General features: G+C 39.9%; 1 protein-coding gene across 2 annotated transcripts in view; it reads right to left on the reverse strand.

Moving 5' to 3' along the window:
- Positions 1 to 9,564: 9,564 nt before the first annotated feature.
- slc25a36 (solute carrier family 25 member 36) overlaps positions 9,565 to 24,357 on the reverse strand; it is a 62,767-nt gene continuing 47,974 nt past the window's right edge. For both annotated transcript variants that reach the window (XM_033031108.1, XM_033031109.1), the window contains 3 exons: positions 18,513 to 18,579; positions 16,303 to 16,592; positions 9,565 to 15,272 (listed from right to left, as the gene is read on the reverse strand). In XM_033031108.1, coding sequence (XP_032886999.1) covers positions 15,079 to 15,272; positions 16,303 to 16,592; positions 18,513 to 18,579 — 551 coding nt within the window. In that variant the 3' untranslated portion in view covers positions 9,565 to 15,078. The remainder of the gene's footprint in view (positions 15,273 to 16,302; positions 16,593 to 18,512; positions 18,580 to 24,357) is intronic.

Raw genomic sequence — 24,357 nt, forward strand, 5'->3', positions numbered from 1 at the left:
TACCGGAAATTGGAGAAGTCAATGTTTATGCCGCTAGGGTGCAGACTGCCCAAACGTGTTACGGAGGGAGCGGTCTTTGTGGAAAGCAGACAGGGGGGGGAGATGGGAAGATGTGGCGAGTGGTGGGGTCACATTGGAGGTGGCGCGAATTTTGACAGGTACTTGGATAGGACAGGTTCAGAGGGATATGGGCCAAATGCAGGTAGGTGGGTCTAGTGTGCAGTAGATGGGACATGTTGGCCAGTGTGGGCAAGTTGGGCCGAAAGGCCTGTTTCCATGCTGTATAACTCTATGACTCTACGATACAATCCTGAAAACTCAATGGCAAAAGTAAGAAATTCTCCCAGTCAGTAATATTTGGACACACCTACATCCTGATGTATTTTTTGCCTTTAATGAACGAGAAAATGGATGCAAAAGGAAACTGCATATATAATAATCAAGAACAATGATTTGTTACTTTTTCTGAAAAATTGACAGAATCGGGGAACTCAATCCCCAAAATACTGTTGAAAATCTTAGAATACACTGTAATAAATTGCATCTTCACTTATTCTGTCACCTTACATTAGTAATTCTAATAATGTTACATTACGTGTCACATGGCATAGTACTCCTGCTGTGTTAATCTTTATATTGAATTCTTGAGAGAAGGGTCATTTAAAATGTCAGATCCTTTTACTTTTCGAATTTTAGCTGAGCAGCAAGAAAGAACAGATATTGAAAACTGTTCGACCTTTCAAATTCTATAGAAAGTGCTTCGAAAAATCTTTTAAAGGTTCGAGAACACTAATGAATCTTGATGTAATCTCACTCTTCAGCAAAGCAGAACATTTCTCAACTACCGTCTTTTTGTGAATTTGAGATATTATAGATGGTTATTAAATGATCTTTGGAAATGAGTGCAATACATTTATTTTGCACCTATTTTAAAGATGCTCTACATCTGACTTTCAGGGCATGCTCTCACTATCATTCCTAAACAAAAATCCATCAAGGCCCACCATCTCCATTGAACCCTTCTGCTATGTAGAAACATAGAAACATAGAAACATAAAACATAGAAACATAGGACACATAAAAGAGAATCATAAGTCGAGCCACTACTACAATCACTCCTTACATAGAATTAAAATGATATAGGCATAACTCTGGCAAAAGCATCTACAGATATTAAACCATTCATTCTGCCATTGTTCCCGATGTTGGGGGAGTCCAGAACCAGGGGCCACAGCTTAAGAATAAGGGGTAAGCCATTTAGAACGGAGATGAGGAAAAACTTTTTCACACAGAGGGTTGTGAATCTGTGGAATTCTCTGCCTCAGAGGGTGGTGGAGGCCAATTCTCTGTATGCTTTCAAGAGAGAGTTGGATAGAGCCCTTAAAGATAGCAGAGTCTGGGGATATGGGGAAAAGGCAGGAATGGGGTGCTGAGTATGGATGATCAGCCATGATCACAGCGAATGGCGGTGCTGGCTCGAAGGGCCGAATGGCCTACTCCTGCACCTATTGTCTATTGTCTATTGTAACCGGAGCATCGGGTGTAAACCCTTTATCACAAGGAGAGGCTGCAAACACCATACAGACCACACCTGACGTCACGATTGAACCCGGGTGTCTGGGGTTGTGAGGCAGATATCAATAGATACGCATGTTTTTTAAAAAAACATCAAGATTCAGTATTTTAGAAATACTTCCCACTAAAGTGCCGCTCGGCTGAAAGATGAGTGAGAGCAGAAGTGAACAACTGAACAAAGCCTACTTTGTATCATGGATCTAGATCAGATGTCATTAACTACGGTGCTCCATGTTGAGTAGCGATGTGTAACTCAACACCACTTAGAGACGACCAAGTTCACCAGACAATTGCACATTAGTGGAGGCAAACTGCCAAGGAAACATCTGAAGACGGATTTCGGCCCGAAACGTTGCCTATTTCCTTCGCTCCATAGATGCTGCTGCACCCACTGAGTTTCTCCAGCACTTTTGTGTACCTGCCAAGGAAACATGTTTCTACCCAAAACACCCATTGTATTGAACATTGAAATGTGGGGGTTTTTTTCAACGGTTCTTAGTGAAGTTCTTTTTGCACAGCTCACACACACATGCATATTGAGATGCCATTTACATTGTTCAAAGTCCAGGCCACACTCTCGATGCTCTGTATCGGCTCCTGATCCAGGTCAGCCCCAAGCTGCTGCAGGGTCTCCTTCATCTCCCTCGATCAGCTTGGCCCAGGAAACCGACGTCCCTCTCCTCGCCTGGCCGTCCCCCGGGGTTGCTTCCTGCAGCCGACCTTGTTGCCAACTCTCCCGTATTAGTCGGGACAACCTGTATATTGGGCTACATTGGTTTGTCCCATACAGGACCGCCCTTGTCCCGTATTTGACCGCTACTACTCGGGTGGAGGGGACTGTCGGGTCGGAGTGCCGCATCCGGCCCCCGCCTCACCCGTCCCGAGGTAGTGCAGCCCATGGAGTGCAGCAGCAGCAGCGCCTCGCCCGTGGCCGCGTCGGTCGGCAGCCCGGCCAGCTGTCCGATCTTGGTATCTTCGCTTATCGCGAAACCTCCTTCTCATGGCCGATCATCGGTTCATGGGTTGGATGGGGTGCCGGACTCTGCGTGCAGCAGAACACAAAGTCCAGCCGGTGGGCCAGCTGAGGAGTTTTGGCACGGGCCGCGCGATACCGCGCGCAAGGTCTGGCGCCCGGGGCCAAAACTCCACAGCTGGCCCGCCGGCTGGGCTTTGTGTGTGCAGTCCCGCACCCGGGCCAACTCATCATTCAACCAGCCATGGCCGAGTCGGACAACGAATTGGCGTTGGGATTTTATCCCTTATTTGGGAGTGGGAAAGTTGTCGACCCTACACTGCAGGTCCCTCTCCAACCGGCCTACTCCTCAATCGATTGAAGTGGAAATAAAAAGAGTTCCATGTAACTTAGACTGGTTGCGTATGTGGTTTAGATGCTGTTGACTTTGCCCACGGGATTTACGAAACCTCATGTCCTGTACCACAGCAAACCATGTGGCTGAATTGCTCATTGAATGAGAAAACTACAGCTGAGATTTGAGTTGAAATTAAAATCCCAGCCTACTGAATCCACCCCCACTCCCACCCCCTGAGAATCACAATGGAAGGCTACTTGCGGGCATCAAAGACATTTTCTATAAAAGAGCTGTTCGGATTTTAGACAAATTAGCTTTCTGTTCTTCCTGAAAATTCTTTCAATGCATAACCTGTCCCTGCAGCGCCACACTGTGGCTAGAGTAGAATAGATAACAACTCTTGCAAACTCATATGTTCATTTTTTGATCATAAGTTCATAAGAGATAGGATAGAATTAAGCCATTCGGCCCATCAAGTCTACTCCGACATTCAATAGCTGATCTATCTCTCCCTCCTGATTCTCCTGTCTTCTCCCCATAACTTCTGACACCCGTACTGATCAAGAATCTATCTATCTCTGCCTTAAATATATCCACTGACTTTGCCTCCACAGCCTTCAGTGGTAAAGAATTCCACAGTTTCATCACACTGTCTGACTAAAGATATTCCTCCTCATCTTTTTCCGAAAAGAACGTCCTTTAATTCAGAGGACTTCCAGTCCTCAACTGGCCCCTAATGGAAACATCCTCTCCACATCCACTCTATCCAAGCCTTTCCCTATTCTATACGTTTCAATGAGGTCCCCCTCATTCTTCTAAACTCCAGCGAATATAGGCCCAGTGTCAAACGTTCACCATATTTTAACCTACTCATTCCTGCCATCTAATGATCTAAATGGTCCAGCATTTCAACTTAGGCTATTGTGTGAGTTGGAGGAGATCATGTGGATTGTGGTGGGCCCACCTTGTCCTTTGGTGCCTTGTCCTTTTTGTTAGTATCATCAATAAAGTATAATTGAATCATTGAGTAATGGCTGAAGGTTTGTCATGTGTTGTCGGAATTTCCTGAACAAGTAACAGTTCGTCTTGTAGATGGGATACATCCTGCATTCACTGTGTGTTGATGGTGGTGAGAGTGGTGAGTCTGTGGAATTCTCTGCCTCAGAGGGCGGTGGAGGCAAGTTCTCTGGATGCTTTCAAGAGAGAGCTAGATAGGGCTCTTGAAAATAGCGGGGTCAGGGGATATGGGGAGAAGGCAGGAACGGGGTACTGATTTGGGGATACACAAAAATGCTGGAGGAACTCAGCGGGTGCAGCAGCATCTATGGAGCGAAGGAAATAGGCAATGTTTCGGGCCGAAACCCTTCTTCAGACTGATGGGGGGGGGGGGGGGGGGGGGGGGGCGGGAAGAAGAAAGGAAATAGGAGGAGGAGGAGCCCGATGTCTGAGGGAGAGATAGGAAGGGGAGGAGACAGCAAGGGCTAGCAAAATTGGGAGAATTCAATGTTCATGCCCCCATAATGCCTTGAGTAGGACTCTTTCTTGTTGGAGACACTCAATCATGCCATATGTCTACAAAGCCAATCCTCCATTATGTCTACAAAGCCCTCAATGGGCTTGCCCCCACCTACATCAAAAGTCTTCTCACCCACCACAACACCTCCAGGTCCCTCAGATCGGCCGACTTGGGGTTACTGAACATCCCGCGGTCTAGGCATAAGCTCAGGGGCGACCACGCCTTTGCGGTTGCAGCTCCTAGACTGTGGAACAGCATCCCTCTTCCCATCAGAACTGCCCCCTCCATCGAATCCTTTAAGTCGAGACTTAAAACTCACCTCTACTCCCAAGCCTTTCTTGACGTCCTCTGAGCGAGGGCTATATGTATGTATTTATGTATGTACTTAATCTATGAACCACTGTTGTATAACGTTAGTACCTCCACCAATGTAAAGCACTTTGGCCAACAAGGGTTGTTTTTTTTAAAGTGCTATAGAAATAAAAGTGACTTGACTTGACTTGACTTGATATAATGTTATTTGCCTCATTTGAGTGCATGACTGAATGTTGTACAGGACTTATTGAATTCAGAAGGCAGACCACAAAATGCTGGTGTAACTCTGCAGGACAGGCAACATTTCTGGAGAGAAGGAATGGGTGACATTTCGCGTCAAGACCATTCTTCATGAGTCTGAAGAAAGGTCTCGACCCAAAGCGTGACCCATTCTTCCTCTCCAGAGATGCTATCTGTCCTGCTGAGTTACTCCAGCATTTTGTGACTATCTTCGGTGTAAACCAGCATCTGCAGTTCCTTCCTACACTTATTACATTCAGTCTTGGATTTAATTTAATAATATATTTAATAATTTGTTTATAGGGACAGTGCATATTAATGAACATTTGCATGTAAATATGCGAGATTGTAGCCAATCAGTAGCTAATTTCCGTCTCTAGTCCCAAGCAAAGGTAGGTGAAGTGTCTTGCCCAAGAACACAACGACAGTACACACTCCAAGCAGGAATCGAACCGGCCACCTTCAGGTTGCCAGCCGAACACTTAGCCCATTGTGCCATCTGTCGTCCTTCAGTTGCTACAGAGTTATGAACTTCCTGGTTCAACGAGGAGTGCGGAAGGGCAGAATGAGGTGAGAACCAGGCATGCCTAAAAATGGATTGCCAATCTTGGCTGAAGTTGCAGGCCAAGTCTCCACATCTGCTAAACCGCATGCAATTGATATCTAAATCTTCATTCAATCTTGGGTCAGATCGCAGTTCTGCGATCAGCAAAAATCCCCACTAGTTACATCAAAGATGGAAGGTCAATCATTAGTGGAGACAGCTGAAGAGAGTTGGGGAGAGAACACTGCCCTGGAAACATTAGAAGTGTGATAGACTCCAACAGCCACAACCAGGGGCTCAATGCCAAGTGTCTTCAGTTTCAGCAGGACTCCCTTGTGCCACACTCAGCCAAATGTGTCCATGACATTGGCTGTCACTCTCACCTCACTATTAGAATTCAGCTCTTTGGTTCAAGTTTGGGCAGAGGCTATCATGAGGACTAATGTAGAGTGTTCCTGGTGAAACATGCTGGGCATTGGTGAGTTTGTTGTTAGTTTATAAATGCTGCTTGATAGAACTAGAGTCAGAGCTATGCAGCATGGAAACAGGCCCCTCGGCCCAGCTTGCTCACACCAACCAACATGTCCCATCAACACCAGTCACATCTGCCTGTATTTGACCCATAGCCCTCTAAACCTGTCCTATCCATTTACCTGTCTAAATGTTTCTTAAACATTGTGATAGTATCTGCCTCAAGTACCTCCTCCGGCAGCTCGTTCCATATTTAGACCTATGTCCTCTGGTTCTCGATTCCCCTACTCTGGGCAAGAGACTCGGTGTGTTTACCCAATCCATTCCTCTCTCAATTTTGTACACGACTGTTAATTTTGTGATGATGGCTTCCAGTACGTTGCAGATGATTAGTAATTTGCAGATTGAATAGTAATCAGGCTAATTAAATTTGTCTTTCATTTTATGTAAAAGCCCCACCAGGACAATTTTCCCGATGACTAATTGATGGCACGAGTGTTGTTTCTGCACAAAAACAGCTTGGCTGGAGGGCATGGCTATTCCACCTGCTGTGCTGTCTGGTTCGATTTATTTTGCATTGTCAGCACCTAAAGCCATTTCATGACTATCATGTGGACTGAATCGGTTTGATTGAAGACCACCTACCTCGCCGGTAGGAAATCTCTGGAGGAGACCATGTTGGAAATCTATTCCACACTTTTTGCTGAACAGACTTGTGAAAGCATTTCTTGCTTTTTTTTAACCAAAAATATTCCGCTTAGGCACTCTGCACCCTAACGGCATAAACATTGAATTCTCCAATTTCCAGTAGCCCTTGCTATCTCCTCCCCTTCTCAGCTCTCCCTCAGCCCTCTGACTCCTCCTCTTCCTTTCTTCTTCCCGCCCCCACCCTCCATCAGTCTGAAGAAGGGTTTTGGCCCGAAACGTTGCCTATTCCTTCGCTCCATAGATGCTGCTGCACCCGCTGAATTTCTCCAGCACTTTTGTCTACCATAGATTTATTCAAGCTTCTCTCACTTTTAGCAGCTCCTCTTTGTGTCCCGTTGAGGATTTTGTAAGAGATTCTGTGTCTATCTTCGGTTTAAACCAGCATCTGCAGTTCCTTCCTACACATTTTCTAAGAGCTTTAATTGTCCACCATTTACAATGTAGCAGGACTGCAGCGCTTGATCTGACCCAAGATTCAGTGGAGATTTACAGTATATATCAGTTGCGTTTAACAGCTTAGTTTTTTCTTTAGTTTTTGGACATAGTGTGTAAATAGGTCCTTAGGCCCACTGAGTCCTTGCCGGCTGCCAATCATCCTCTCCATCCTACACTCTTGGGACAATTTACAGAAGCCAATCAACCTAGCAAATTGTTTAAGAAGGAACTGCAGATCGAAGGTAGACAAAAATGCTGGAGAAACTCGCATCCATGGAGCGAAGGAAATAGGTGACGTTTCGGGTTTCGACCCGAAACCCGCTGAGTTTCTCCAGCATTTTTGTCTAACTTACCATATTGTATGTCTTTGGAGTGTGGAATGAAACCGGAGCACCTGGAGAAAACCCACGTGGTCACAGGGAGAACGTACAAACCCCACTCAGACAGCACCTGTGGTGAGGAGTGAGCCCGGGTCTCTGGCATTGTAAGGAAGCAACACTACCGCTGAGCAATCGGAGAGCAACTTCATCAGATTGGCACTCTATTTTTAGTTATACCTAGTTTTTCCGTCTAGAATGCTCTCCTACAATCCTTATTGAGCCAGGAGCAATCAGAGTTTGACAGTGATGGCAGAGCGATGGATTTGTTCAGATTGCAATAGTGCACATTTTTGCTGCTGCTGATTTAGAGCGACACGTCAGATCCAGATCTGTTTTGATCCTCTCTCATCAAGGTATTGTGCATGTGAAAGTAGGATTTTGTTTCATTAAGGATCGTGCACTTTGACAATTTTTAAATAGACTTTAAACAAGTATCTTTTAAAATACAAGTGTGCTGCAACTGTTTTAATCTAAAACACCGAATGATCTAAACTCAATCAATACTGAAAATGTGGGTTTGAACTATTTAGTATGCATTACAGATTTCCTCATTTAAATGACTACACAGTACATCCCGCGAACAACTAGAGAGCAGTCCTGAGCTACTATCTACCTCACTGGAGACCCTCGGACTATCTTTGATCGGATTTTACTGGGCTTTATCTATCACTTCACGTTATTCCCTTTATCATGTATCTGTACACTGTGGATGGCTCGATTGTAATCATGTATTGTCTTTCCGCTGACTGGTTAGCATGCAACATAAGTTTTCCACTGTACCTTGGTACACGTGGATGTGGAGGATGATTCCACTAGTGGGAGAGTCTAGGACAAAAGGTCATAGCCTCAGAATTAAAGGACATTCTTTTAGGAAGGATGTGAGGAGGAATTTATTTAGTCAGAGGGTGGTGAATCTGTGGAATTCTTTGCCACCGAAGGCTGCGGAGGCCAAGTCAGTGGTTAGTTTTAAGGCTGAGATAGATTGTTGATTAGTACAGGTGTCAGAGGTTATGGGGAGAAGGCAGGAGAATGGGGTTAGGAGGGAAAGATAGATCTGGCATGATTGAATGGTGGAGTAGACTTGATGGGCCAAATGGCCTAATTATACTCATACTCCTTATGATGTGACAATAAACTAAACTCAAGTAAATTTCAGTGTTTTGAGAAATCCAAGACATAGTCACAATTTAATGGAGGAAATATACTATCAAAGTGCCTTTAAAATTAGACTTTGTCTCCGACATCAGTGGTCTTTGGAGATCGTTGATTTTTATATCTGATGGATACTCTAAAGATCTTTCCCAAAGAGCTTTCCATTGATTCAAAACTCAGGCAGCAGCACCATGGCGAGCGGTCGACAAACTGCTGCTCAGTTTCATGATCGCTGGGATGGCCTAAGCGAGCACCGGTTTTGGTTGATAGTAGTTTGTCTAACTTGGTGCTTTGACTGAGATGAATAACAAAATATATGGTAGTCCTATTCTTTGAATCTCTTTGGTAATCAAACTTAAAATCACATCCAAAGAAGAGTCCGTTCTCTCCACAGATGCGGCCTGACTCATTGAGTCTAGCACTTTTTTTGCGTTTTGCTTAAAGATTCCAGTATCTCAGGTTCCTTGTCTCTCTTTAGTATTGCACCTGATGTCACAGAATCTTCCAAACTGCATTGAAAATATATAACCAATATGCCTGTCCTTTATAAAGTCGATTTAAATAATTTATAGTTAGAAATGTTGCCATTGCACAAGATGTATTGAATATCTTGCTGTCATGAATCATTTTTGTTTATGTTTTTACATGTCCAAATCTACGCTGCTACATGCAAGATGTTCATTGAACCCAAACTAATGCAAGTGACAAGATACTGGACTTGAAAACCACTCCAAACCACATCTACACTCAAAGTTTGCATTTAGTTCATAATTCAAAATCTTTCATAGTAATATTTAAATATGGTTTGCATATAATTTATGACAAAGGCTAGAAGATTATGATATCAAGGACATTTAAGAGAGAATGTCACCTTGGACACTGAAATCACACTCAATCAAATACAATAGTCCTAGTGTCCATTTTCAATTTTATTGACATCTTACAACATTCACAAATACACACAAAAATAGTTCACTGCTAAAACTATATAGGCAAAGTGAAAATTAGTTGCAAATCAGTTCAGTAGTACCAAATCCTGGCATCAAATTAGTAATTTTTTCCCCCCATTATATCTCACTGAAATGTTTCCTGCCTATCAAAGTTAAGATGTGCGTAATGAGTAATAGCTTGACCGATCAACGTTTGCGATACTTGCATGGAGGGGTTTGGGAATCTATTTTCTCTCTCCAAAAACAAATGCAATTGAGAACTGATTGGGGTTCATAATACAAATGTGAAAGCTGCACATATTGGGACATGGACCACAGTTTGCAAGATTCAATTGTTTAAGAAACATAAAGTATAAATATTAGATTTTAGATAATCTGTTCTCATCTAAAGTACACAGCTCAAGCAGAATTTTTCTACATGGCAAATCTTGCTTAGAGCTGATCCTATCGTCCTACCGTTTTTGAATTTGGTAGTAAAATCAAACACAATATGGAAACATTCACTGATCGTAAAATTAAAAATATCCAAATATAAGGTGAGAATGTGGACAAGGAGTGATGGCTGTTATTAAAATGTTATGGTTTCATTTGACTTAACCAACCTTTGCTGAATAAGTATTAAGTGCACACATTTGTAAATGGATTCTATGAACATAAAAGATGGTATTTTTAGGTGAGGTGGTTCCCTCAAATAGAGTACCAGATATTTCCACTGTAGCAATCGATATTTACGATATATTTTAATCATTTCTAATGCAACATACGCCCAAATCAAACTCTTTGTTTCCACCAATGTCTGCCAATATGCTATTTATATATTAAAATAGTTTATTACTGCGTATTTTTGACAAATGTGAAGGTCCACATCACAACCATTTTAATGAATACAGTAACCCAGTTTTGAAATTAAAACAGCTGTTTCACTCCACAAAAATGTCACTTAAGATATTTTTTCCAATACAGTAAATAGACATTTAATATTGCACTGAAGTGTTTATAGCCCACAATCACATGATCAGACATCCAGTGTTTGCTACTGCAAAACATTGTTAAATGTAGCAGAACCGTCCAGAAATACATCTCTCAAAGTATTACCATGAAAATTAACTGTAAACAATTCAATTTTTTGCTCAAGGATTGCATATAGTTACTTGATGCATTGTGTCCATTTCGATATTAGATACCGAATGACCAAAGCCTGTTACAACCATGTGAAAAATCAAGATTCAAACCATATGCACTAATTCACATGCACTATTAATTTATGTCTAAGATTCTGCTGGTGCTTGAGCTGTGGCCTTCGATCCTCATCGTCTATTAAACTATGCACCCCCCACTCATTTTCCCTCGTTCGAATGTTACTATACCCAACCCATTGTTCACCTGCTCCACGCCCTCTTCAGTTGGAACCTTGTTACTGACACAAACACTGATCCATCACCCTGCTATGATTAGCTGACTAGAAATATTCTTCAGTGAACTCGGCCCCAAATAGTCTTGTCCTTCCTATGATGAACCATTCAACTACAGCCCATATTCAATCCAGTTACTGGCCCCCAAAAAAAAAAAAAAAAAAAAAAAAAAAAAGAATCAAAGCAAATGGAGCCAATTTAAAGGTTTATGAGAATTGGGATTCTACTTGAATAGTTAGTAGATTTTAACTTAATTTGACCAAAAGTGGATTAAAAGTATGATTGAACAAGAGATCTACTTTATACATCACCACTTGAATAAGTCAACTCGAGTCAAACCATTGTAAAACAATAAAATAAATGCAGGTACACACTTCTGCATGTCTTGTGCCTTTACTTTGACCATTTTTAGAAATGACTCAAGAAAATAAGCTCGGAATCCATGTTTTAAGATGGAAAAGACAAATGAGTTGTTTGCTTAAACGGTAGATGTCAGTAAACAATGGAAATGCTAATTTACACTTAACAACATTCACCATGTTAGAAATTCCTTGACAAACAAAACTTTGGTCAATTAATATATCTATTTAATTCATGTTTCAAAGTTTTAATATTTAAAATAGCGAGGACAAAATTCTTCATTTAAGTATTTGATCAGTACAAGTTATTAGAGGGTTAAAAAAAATCTGTTCATCCTCTTGAGACAACTGAAAACATATATGCAGTTAGTTTTATTTTAAAAATAGACATTTATTTAGAACATAAATCTTTTTTTTGTTTTGTGCCAAGTCTTAGTAATTATCCCATAGAGAAAATGTTTTCAATTTCTAAGAAAGCTCATACTCAACAAATCCTGGCTTTCTCAACCATAATGGTGGGACCATTGCCGACCTCTCAGAAATAAATAAGGAGACCACAGATGAAGACAGGACTACATTAACAAAATCAAGAGATATGATGAGAAAGCAGGACCAGGGTACTGATTTTGGATGATCAGCCAGGATCATATTGAATGGTGGTGCTGGATCGAAGGGCCGAATGGCCTACTCCTGCACATATTTTCTATGCCTCTATGTTTCTATACTCTTGCCATCAGGTGGTGCCACAGACCACAATACACAAACTCACTGACATAGAGACAAAAGTGGGCACTTCAGCAAGACCGAGGGGGCACAGCATTTTTAGAACTATTTCAGCAAGCGTCACCTTCTTTCAAACGAGTGAGGGGGGCACACTGCTCGGGTCCACTGGCTTTTATGCAGAAAAAGTAAAAAGACTGAAAAAGTTAAGTTTATTGGCAATAGGACTGTTTCCAATCAATGTACCAGGCAGTCTTTTCCTTCCTACTGGTTATGTACCTGCATTATTCGAATACATTCTATGATCACGTTTTGAGTTGAATTGTACCAGAACTTGAATAGATGGACTATTTTTCCCCCCATGTCAATCCTCTTAACTTCCACAGATGAACTGAGAAAAATACAAAATAACATTTCACCCTGCTGATTTAATTTGGGATACTCTTATTGTTCAATGAATTTCATTTAAGTTCATAACTATTGGGACGAAATCTTAAAATTGCCCAATGAGCTAAACAGAGAAAGATTTATCCGTAAACAGACATGGCATCCTTTTAGTTTGGTCATCATTAAAATAAAACTACTACAATTCAAACTCAACACTTGCACGTGGTGAAGTCTTTATACTGTGTGAACACCAAAAGTCACTAAATCCAAACCCCCTGGACCTTACAAATCCCTTTTCCTTACAAATTCTGGAGGATCTGAAAAAAAATCATTGGATGAGAGGCATGTGGATGTGAACTTATAAATGCATTTTTGTGCAGCTGTTTAAATTCATTACCAACAGGATAGTATACTGTATTATAAAAGGCATGCACGAATACCATGTACAATGCATACCAATAAAGCCATGATAGAATTTTCTAATTCAATTTTAATCTTTTGCAATGTAAAGGCATCCAAAGCACACGAAGACTTAATGATTTTGTACAGAATATGTACATACTTTACTTGCACCCACAGATGCACTAAGCAAAAGGATCAAACACATTTTAGATGTGAAATTGAACAGCAGTCTTTGCAAAGCATCAGTCTAAGTCGGCATATTCATTTTAGATATACTGTAGCTTTTGGTGATCACAATTACAAGCATTGCTATAGAATTAAAACAAGATTGAAGCCGTGTCATCAAGTGCAGACCAGGTTATGACACTCGGTTATGAGAAATGAATGAAGAAATGTAAAAGTAGTAATGCTCTAGGCATGGTAGTTCAACAGGAGCCTTGTGTATTTGAGATTCCGGATGGTCATTTATTTTCCCCATTGCAAACAGGTGCAGATAACTAAATTTTAAATTCACATTAATACTGCCTTGCTAGTTATTTTAAGTTATTCTGCTCTGGTACAACTTGTCAAATGCATTCAGACTTCCATCAGTTGCACTGAAAAATGTCTTAATTGTAAACAAATTGTGTGCTCGCGTCCATCATTATCTAACTATTATCTTTATGAAGTAGCCAGATTATCATCTTTCAGTTTCTTAAACCATTAAAATGGTAAGTTTTGTGTCTGTTTACTCAACTTAACGGGATCTGGTACATGCATGACGATTTGGGTAAGCAAGGTTGTGGCACATGGAAATAAGGGGAGATCATAGCACTTTTTCCAAGTTCCATAATATAATTAGAGGGAAAAACAAGGCAAAATACAATTTGGATATAACAATTTGTTCATCAGGATTCAACAAATGTAAAAACTGAAAGTTGCAAATACTTGAGAATATGCGGCGATAGAAACAAAACAAATTATTACAGCGCAGTTATGGATCTAGAAGCAATTGGTACTGCAAAATGCACAAACTTCATGAACAGAAACCATTATAATTGAACAGACTTGTGAAAGATCTATTAGCCATTTTGATGATTTAAGAATTGAAACCATCAGGGAAAACAAAACCCACAAGGTATAAAGGCCACAAAGTGCTTGAAGAAATGTTCAAGACAAAGCCACTTATTACAGCATAAAATTCAGATTTGTAACACGTAGTGGAGTATTGCATATTTCTGTTTCCTCTTCAAACATTAGCATCCTTTTTTGTAAGCATCTATAGGCTGTTTGGACAAACATAAGCATAATGTGATCATACTTATACATGTTTCTTTGAAGCAATTCTTAACACAGCCGATGTATCCCACAATAAGTATATGCACATTTTCTGTTTAAGGGGAACAGTAAACAAATCAATCTTAATTATCTTGCTTTACATCCATTAATCATACCTTACATGGCAGGTGAAGAAATCATAGAAATATTTGGAATTCATTAAAAAAGGTGCAAATCAAGTTCAATTACATTTCTGCATTGTTGGGTTTTAGAGCAACAATGTTATTGTGCAGCATCTAATGTAGGAAAAAGACAAGAACACAATTTTTCCGAGATACATTCTTACGTGCGTATGCTAGTATGCACTTGACGCAGTTTTAGGTTTATTCAAAATGTTGTAAATTAATTGCAAAACACACGACTAGGACGGGCTTCAATAATGAATGAAATTAAAACACTTTGCAAGTTTCCATTTTAGAAATTGTTCTGTGGAAGAGCTAATTTTGAAAATTTTTACGAAATTTCAACACAATAGTTTATTATTGGGATGATTATTGGGAAAGTGTTCATGTTAAAAAGAGTTTTGTATTATCAGTTAAGTGAAATAGCTGAAAATACATTTTTTATTACAAAGATACTTGACATCTCTTAAAATTGAAAGCACAGTGATAAAAAAAATATTATATTGAAAGATAACAGGATAATATATTTAGATTTGTTAAATGTTCCCCATTATGTGGTGATTCTAGCTTATGTCATTGCCATGACTACAGGCAGCTCCTTGATCAGAGCAAGTTCTTTTCACAAATTGGACATTCTTCGTCTTAACAGCAGCTTAAATCTTCACAATTGATCCATCTTTCTCAGCATTACATTAATCTGGGGTTTCTGGTCCAGTCAAATCCTTTGGTCTTCAAGGTTTTTCACAATAAATCAACATTTTCTTTACCCATCGAGAAGGTAAACCACCAGTTCATAGGTGGCCATCATGATAGCAGTGTTTGGTATCTGTCTGACCAGATGGGTGATGAGACCACGATAAAGTGATCTGTAGCCTTCTTCAGATATTACTAACGAAAATGTCTGAAAAAACGATCTGTATTTTGTTCCTTCTTCTCGTAGTCTAGTTCTTATGACCTCTGTTTAAAAAAAAGATATATAGTTGGTTAAATTATGATTTTAAAATTGTACACGTTTACAATGGTATTACCAGTATTCATTTCACACGGAATTGTTGCACTTTGCAACTTCATTCTAGTAGCTTGGGCTGGAAATAAGATTTCCATTACAATTCTTTATTTATAATATAGTTCATCAGTTCTAAATAATCCAACATTACAAAATATAGACAAAAGTTAATGGGAGGTATAATTTATTACTACAGGAACAGCACACAATAGACAATAGGTGCAGGAGTAGGCCATTCGACCCTTCGAGCCAGCACTGCCATTCAACGTGATCATCCCCAATCAGTACCCCGTTCCTGCCTTCTCCCCATATCCCCTGAAGCCGCTATCTTTAAGACTGCAAAAATAGGTTATTCTTCTGTCGTATTGGCATGAGATCAATACGACACGACCATTTACAAATGTCTACTTAAGGAAATATATTGATGCAACAAAAGCAGTTCAGAGAGTTTACTCTATTGACAGCTGGAATGGGCAAGTGTTAAGAAATGGTTTAACAGCCTAGGCTAATACCTGCTGGGAGTTTATATGAGTAGGAGGGGATGTAATTGTAGTGCAAATGATCCCGCGGGATCTCGACAGGATAGATTAGGAGAGGATACTTTTCTTGTAGACAACCTATAACAAGGAGGGTCTTTGTTTAAAATGAAGTGGTTCTACATTGAAGTCAGAGATGAGGGGATATTTTCTCTCCAGATGCCAAGTGTCTGAAGAAGGGTCTCGACCCGAAATGTCACCCATTCCTTCTCTGCTGAGATGCTACCTGTCCCGCTGAGTTACTCCAGCTTTTTCTGTCAATCTTCTGTTTGAACCAGCATCTTCAGTTCCTCCCTACCCAAGTCTTTGAATATTTTTAAACCCAATCAGGCTAATTCCGGTTAAGTGATGCAGTGAAAAGCTAATGCAAATAAGATGCAGAGTTCAATGACAATCAAATCAGCCATGAACTTAAAAAGTATATATGTGCACAGCCGGTACGTACCGTGTGGATATGCTATACTGGTGGCACACGTTTTAGATGTTGCAGCAGCTAGCATCAAGGCTATAAAGTCAGAAGCATATTTTACAGAATCTTCCTCGGGATCCATATTTGAAGATGTCTTGGATTGCATCAGTCTTTGCTTTATGCTTTCATAAATTACAAAATGAATGACAGTCTCAGAAATGCCTGCGTAGGAAGCCGACATTCCTCTATAGAAGCCTCTAATACCATCAGAGCGATATACTCTTCTCACACATTCAAAAGCACTCATCTGCGTTTCACCTCGGCTTCTGCAAAAAAAACAAAAACATTTTTAACGAACAATTTACGTACACCATTTCGACATGTAACTAACTGCTCAATTCTCACATAAGAGAACATGAATTACAACTTCAGATAGATGTTAATTCTTCAACTGGTCTTGTACCCTTCCAAAACAAACCAAAAGCGTATCCTCAACACTCAAAACATAACACAACAAACTGCAAAATGAAAGATCCATTTCAATGTATTAAGTGTTTAAGTGATGACAGTGAAAACACCATTTTCCTATGACTAAACAAAATCATACCAGTCCTGGTATGGACCGAGTCAGCTGTTTTAAAATCAAATCAAAATAGGACGTACATGGTAAATGGTAGGGAATTGAAGAATACAGTTGAACAGAGGGATCTGGGAATAACCGTGCATAGTTCCTTGAAGGTGGAATCTCATATAGATAGGGTGGTAAAGAAAGCTTTTGGTATGCTAGCCTTTATAAATCAGCTGGGATGTAATGTTAAAATTGTACAAGGCATTGGTGAGACCAAATCTGGAGTATGGTGTACAATTTTGGTCGCCCAATTATAGGAAGGATGTCAACAAAATAGAGAGAGTACAGAGGAGATTTACTAGAATGTTGCCTGGGTTTCAACAACTAAGTTACAGAGAAAGGTTGAATAAGTTAGGTCTTTATTCTCTGGAGCGCAGAAGGTTAAGGGGGGACTTGATAGAGGTCTTTAAAATGATGAGAGGGATAGACAGAGTTGATGTGGACCAGCTTTTCCCTTTGAGAATAGGGAAGATTCAAACAAGAGGACATGACTTCAGAATTAAGGGACAGAAGTTTAGGGGTAACATGAGGGGGAACTTCTTTACTCTGAGAGTGGTAGCGGTGTGGAATGAGCTTCCAGGGGAAGTGGTGGAGGCAGGTTCGTCGGTATCATTTAAAAATAAATTGGATAGGCATATGGATGAGAAGGGAATGGAGGGTTATGGTATGAGTGCAGGCAGGTGGGACTAAGGGTAAAAAGTTGTTCGGCACGGACTTGTAGGGCCGAGATGGCCTGTTTCCATGCTGTAATTGTTATATGGTTATATGGTTTACTTGTCTTTGCTCTAAAGGCAAAGTAAAATTGTGGCGATATCCTAATCCTGAAAAAGGGCATCAGAAACATAGAATATAGCTGCAGGAGTAGGCCATTCAATATGATCATAGCTGATCATCCAAAATCAGTACCCTGTTCCGGCTTTTCCCCCCCATATCCCTAGATTTCCTTAGCCTTAAGAGCTAAATCTAACTCTCTTGAAAACATCCAGTGAATGCCATGGCCTCCACTGCCTTCTGTGGCAGAGAATTCCACAGATTCACAACTCTCTGGGTGCCTTATTAGCTATTAACTTCAAGGGAGGGGTAACATTTATGTCTGGGTTATTTGACATGGTAATAGTTTATTCAAACACTCAATTATAAAAGATCTAGTCTTTTGGGATTTAAAAATTAAAAGTTAAGGTTGAATTAGAAACATTTGTTTAAAAACTAAAAATTATTAAAGCATAATAGTGTACATTAGATTTGTAAGTTATAGGAGCAGAATTAGGCTATTTGGCCCATCAGGTCGATACTGCCATTCAATCATGGCTGATCCATCTTTCTTTCTGAACCCCATTCTCCTGCCTTCTCGCCATAAACGTGACACTCTTACTAATCAAGAATCTGTCAGTCTCCACCTTAAAAATATCTACTGACCTGGCCTCCACAGCCGCCTGTGGCAATGATTGTGGATGCGGTTCATACAGGTTTAAACAGCAAGCTATTCACATTTTAGAAAATAATCTTATTTGCAATCACTGCGTTATTTGCTGCATTTATCTCAAATAAACAATTAGCTCATTGCTCGTTTCCATACAATACCATATCATAACGACTAAATTAAACAAGACCTACTCACCGTGCTTCCAGTTGCAAGCGCGTCTTTATTAGCCAGATGGGATTGGTAGCAGTAATAGCAGTAAAGCCTGGGAAGAAACAACACATACTGATAATAATGCCTTTGAACATTGAACACACAAGATGGTTTTAATGATGTGCTCGAGCAAATGCACATTTTAATATCTACTGCAAATAACATCAGCATTAGCAATTTTAGCTTTGTAATTGTTTATTTTTTTCAAACTGGCAAATGTCCTCATTTTGCTGAAATAACAAATCAAGTACAGTTGACACTATAAAACAGAAATGGGTGCACAAGTAGGTCCACTGTTTAATCAAATTGTATCTGCTATGGCACCATCTCTCATAGTTGGAATACTCATAATAGACAAGGTTTTGATGAAAAATAAATAGCTATGGCAGAGTAAGAATTATTTTGGTCACCATTTTCATGAATTTCACTATCAATGGTGATCAAAACAACTCTGAGATTTAAAGGTTATTAACTGGTTAATATCTTTCTTCAGTTTATAGGTGACCGTGCCACAGACTTCAACATTAAATAAAAAGACCGCAGTTGATGAATATACCTAACGGTACAATTGTTCTTTCAGAATCTGGGAAACATTAAGCTGGAAACTAAATAAGTCATCCAAGGCAACTTTTATTTACATGAACGTTGAATTCTAATTTCACATCCAATTGAAAAAAAAACTGTTGGTAAGCTCCTCTGATATCTGAATAGATAAAAGGCCACCAACCTGTGTGCAACTGAACTACGGGGAACAAGGCGCCTCCAGGTTTGATCCTTGGATTTTGTCATGCTAGTTGTTCCCTGCCTGAATGGCAGTCAACGGACTTAACTTTCCCCAGGTTAATATAAGTTAGGCAATTCTCCTGCCACTGATCCTGTTAGAAAGCGAGAGTTGCATGTATGTTGGGCGAGGATTTGAAAAAAAAGAGGCTCAACTACAATGTCACCCATGGTACAAATAACCTAATGACACTCACAGTGTAGGCTCACACATGTTGGCTCACAGCCAGTTGAACAAGGTGCCAGGAGTGTTGACATCTGTGGAACCAGCATGAGACAACACCCTATGGAATGGAGAGAAGTGCCAGCGTGAACGTGTGCACGTGCGTGTGCGAGTGCAAAGAGGGCTGCTTGCTGGTGCCAAACATACTTCAACTGCGTTGGTCACTCATGCAAATGAGTGGCAATAAAATAAAACCTTCATGAGGATTTAAGTGGACATGTTCCATCCTACTTTTAACAACTTTATTCTAGACATCTACAATCATCCAACCTCAAATAATGTTCACCTACAAATGAACTTTGGGGTAATGAATGCACAATGCATTGGACATCATTAAAAAAATTTGAAAAACACTTTGTGAAAACCCAAGATCTTTTTGATTTTGTGTGTTACAAGGCCCATTACATTTTTATAGTATTTACTTAAGTTTCACAAATTGTAGCACATTAATAAAAAATGGCTTTCCAAAAATTATTTTAGGGTCAGTTTGAACTTGTCTACAAATCAATTCTGAGGTTTTAACTTCCAAACTAGAATAGCATTAGCTTTTAGTTGTTTCATTCCTCAAATCATGGCTGAAATGTTGCTGTTGTCAAAAGTGCACATGGTCTATTCATGATAAGGGAAATAAGGTAGAATGCTGTCACAACAAGGATGTGTAGCTTGAGCACTTCTAGGACATGGAACAGTACAGCCCAGGAACAGGTCCTACGACCCATAATGCCCATGCCAGATGTGACGGCAAGTTAAATTAATTTCCTCTACAGGCTAATGATCCAAACCCCTCAGTTTCCCGCATATCCATGTGTCTATCAAAAAGACTCTTAAATACCACTATAGTATCTGCCTCAGGCACCACCCCTGGCAACACTTTCCAGTTACTCACCACCCTCTGGAAAAAAAATTGCCAGATACATCTCCTTTAAATCTGTCCCCTCTAATTGTTGACATTTCCACCCTGGGGGAAAAAAATGCTGACTGTTTACTCTAACAACGGGTCTCAATCTTACCCATCAGATCTTCCTTCAAAACTCTGGAGAATACAATTCACATTTGTCCAAGCTCTCCTTATTGCTAATACACCTTAATCCAGGCAGCATTCTGGTATGCCTCTTCTCCAAAGCCTCCATCTCCTTCCTGTAATGGAGACGACCAGAACGGCATAACATTCCAAATGTGGCAGAGCCAAAGTCCTATAAAGCCATACAGCGACTTCTTTCCTATGCCCTGACCGATGAAGGCAAGCATACCATACACCTGCTTTACCACTCTAACTACTTGCGTGCCACTTTAAGGAAGCTGTGGATTTGGACCATAAGATATCTCCGTCCATCAATGCTGTTAAGGGTCTTGCCAATAACTGTATATTTCCCAACATTTGACCTCCTAAAGAACACCACCTCACATCTTGCATGGATTAAAGTCCTCCACTCATTTCTATAGCTTATCTATATCCCACTGTAGACTTCGACAGCCTTCCTGTATCTCCAGCAATTTTTGGTGTCATCTAAAAACTTACTAACCAATTAATCGACATCCAAGTTAGAGTCCAGCCAAAATAATACCCTTGCATCACAACTCTTTGCCTTCAATGAGCAAGCCAGTCCTAAATCCACATGGTGAAGTCACAATGGATCTTATGCATCTTAATGTTCTGGATCAGCCTATCATTAGGGACTTTATAAAATGCCTTACTGAAATCCACGCAGATAACATCCACTGCCCCACCTTCATCGTTTTTACTAAGCAAGTAGAAAATGTCCGTCTAATGGTATAATCACCAAACTCCTGTTCAGAGGACTATAAAGTCCAAACCCGCTATTAACAATGTTTTACACATTCCACCTAAATTGACACTTTACTTTAGTTCATGCCGACCACCGATCAGCCCCGTACACTAATACTATCCTACACATTGGAGCCAATTTTACACATTTTTAACCAAAGCCAATTAACCTACAAACCTGCATGTCTTTAGAGTGTGGGAGGAAACCGGAGCACCCAGAGAAAACCCACGGGGGTTGCAGGATGAAAGTACAAACTCCGTATATGCAGCACCTGTAGTCAGGATTGAATCCAGGTCTTTGCTACACCACAGTGCTGCCCTTTAATACATTGCACAAACCTAGCAACTAAAATGGTGTTATAATATGAACAATCACATCTTTCTAAAACTCATCCTTGGCAAGACCAGTAATTTTCACCCCCCCCACCCCAACTGCCCTCACAATGATCTTATGTGCCCTTCCACTAGGGTGGGATGCTGAAAATGTTGCTTCTTGGAATGACTTAATATACAGATTTACCACGTAATTTCAGATGACAGCAAAAAGAGTTGAGGTGGAATCACATACCAATCTTTGGCATTAATGAGGTCAGGTTTATTATGAGACTGGTGTAAGTGGTTTCTTATGAATTTAATTTTTAAGTAATGCAGCAGAGAGGCCAGCTCCCCCACTTACCCCCATCCATTTCTAGCTTGAGAATTGAACACTGGGTGAAAAGTACAATGTTGGTCAACAAAAAATACACAGGATATCAATTTAAAACAATGTGGTGCATTTTGAAATGACAAATGGTCTTAGTATTTGGATTGCAGTGTACAGATACAATATAGGTTGCACTTAGTGATCAGATCGTATTCCAGTAATTAAAGCTGTTTTTTTACTTTCTGCTTAGCGATTATTAAAAAAACCTGATCTGAAGCACGAGATGAAAAGATTCACCCTTTTCAGACTATACGCCTAAAATAGATAGAGTCTCTCTGCATCACACAAAAGTGACCCTGACAGATGAACTTGCAATACTATACCTTTTGGTAGAACTCAATTAATTAAAAGCAAGTCTCATTCAAGTTGAGATTTCCCCCCCCCCTTTGAACCACTGTAAAGAGGAGATAATGAGAAAGCTTGTACTGAAGATTTGCGATTTGCAGCAGAGCGCAGAAATTTAAACTGCAAAGTAATCATACAAAATCATAACCATCAGTCCAACAAATAAAGAGTTTGATAACAATGTTTTGAAATGCATAAAAATGCTAACCTTGTTTTGTCATGAGAATATAGCAAATATGCACTGACAAAGGTTTAAAGGTTAGGATATATATTAAAGCACCTAATTTTCAAGAGTTCTACACAATGGATCTTGAAGGAGAGCCAAATCTTTTATAGCCTTGAATATTTTCTTCTTCGCTTGTTACAGATGTATAGCACACTACCATATAGTTTGTGATTGTTTTAGATCAATAAACATCAAAAGAGTCATATTACAGTTTTTATGCCATCCAAGAAAAACATATTTTGTCAGTTTGAGGCAAGAAGAATTTGGAGTAAAAAAGAAACAGAAAAGGCAAGCATAATTGCAAATCACAACTAGAATTATTCTCCTATGCTTTTATTTCTTAGTCAAACATTGCATCTTTTCCTAGATAGTTGTGCTCACTAATAAACAAAATGCTGCTATGAATTATCCCCAATATTTTAGTTTTCCAGCCATCCCCACATTGATTTTTTTTTCATGTTTGATTCCCCCCGGCTAATAACAGTCTGAAGAAGGGTTTCGCCGCGAAACGTCACCCATTTCCTTCGCTCCATAGATGCTGCTGCACCCGCTGAGTTTCTCCAGCATTTTTGTGTACCCTAATAACAAACATTACCGTCTGGTCTCTCATTAGTTGACTCATGGAACAAAGGTGTAGCAATAGTCGCCTCTTTTTGGAGGCTAATTAAAAAACCCTAATTTTCATGTCTGACATCAGTAAAATTAGGTTTCTTAGCGATGCCCAGTTTCAAACAACCCCTCGTTGTAGGTTTATATCAAGAATAGCTGCTTCCATAAGCTATCAGAGGGTTGTTCACCTGAGTGAGCATCATATTCAGAACAGGAAAGTTTTAAAAAATCCAATAAACTGATGAGCAATAAAATATTAATGACAATTTTCAAAAAAAAGATGGCAAACAAAACCTACTTAATTGAATTACAGTATTTTTAGATAGACAGATACATTTTATCAACCTAGAAATGGAAGCAAAGCACATAAATAGTTCTAGCAGCATAATCTCAATTCCATATTCATTAAGGTACTAATGTTTAAGGTTGGTCATTTAGCTGGTGTTATCATAAACCCAGCAAGATATGAATAACTGTCACCATCCGCAACGTAAGCGCTGTGCGCATCCAAGCACAATTTAAACAAAATTCTAATGCAGCACAAAGATTTATGACTGTCACAAACAAGGAGGGGAAGGTGTTTCCCACTTATTTGTACATATTTTCACAATCTCTCACAGAGAAAGTGCAGAAGAGGTTTACCAGAATGTTGACTGGATTATCAGCTATAAGGAAAGGTTGGACAAACTTGGGTTAGTTTTTCAGGAACACTGAAAGCTAAAGGAAGACTTGGTAGAAATATATACAAACATGAGAAGCCTAGACTGCCAGATTTTTTCTCCCAGGGTGGATATGTCAAAGAATAGAAGGCCTAACTTTAAGATGAAGGGGACAAAGTTTAAATGAGATGGAGATTTTTTAAAAATTATACAGAGTGGTGGGTGTCTGGAACACATTGCCAGGGATGGTGCTGAAGGCAAATATGAGTGGCTTTAAGAGGCTTTTGGATAAGCACATGGATATACAGGGAATGGAGGGATATGGATCATGTGCAGGCAGAGGAGATTAGTTTAACCTGGCATCAGGTGTGGCACAGACATAGTGGGCCAAAGGGCTCGTTCGTGTGATGCACTGTTGTGTGTTCCATGTTCTATTACCCACTCGCATGAAGCAAGATAAAAATACAAACTCAGAAATTTTGATTTATTGATAATAAAG

The sequence above is a fragment of the Amblyraja radiata genome, chromosome 13 (assembly GCF_010909765.2).
Source record: "Amblyraja radiata isolate CabotCenter1 chromosome 13, sAmbRad1.1.pri, whole genome shotgun sequence".
Lineage (NCBI taxonomy): Eukaryota > Metazoa > Chordata > Chondrichthyes > Rajiformes > Rajidae > Amblyraja > Amblyraja radiata.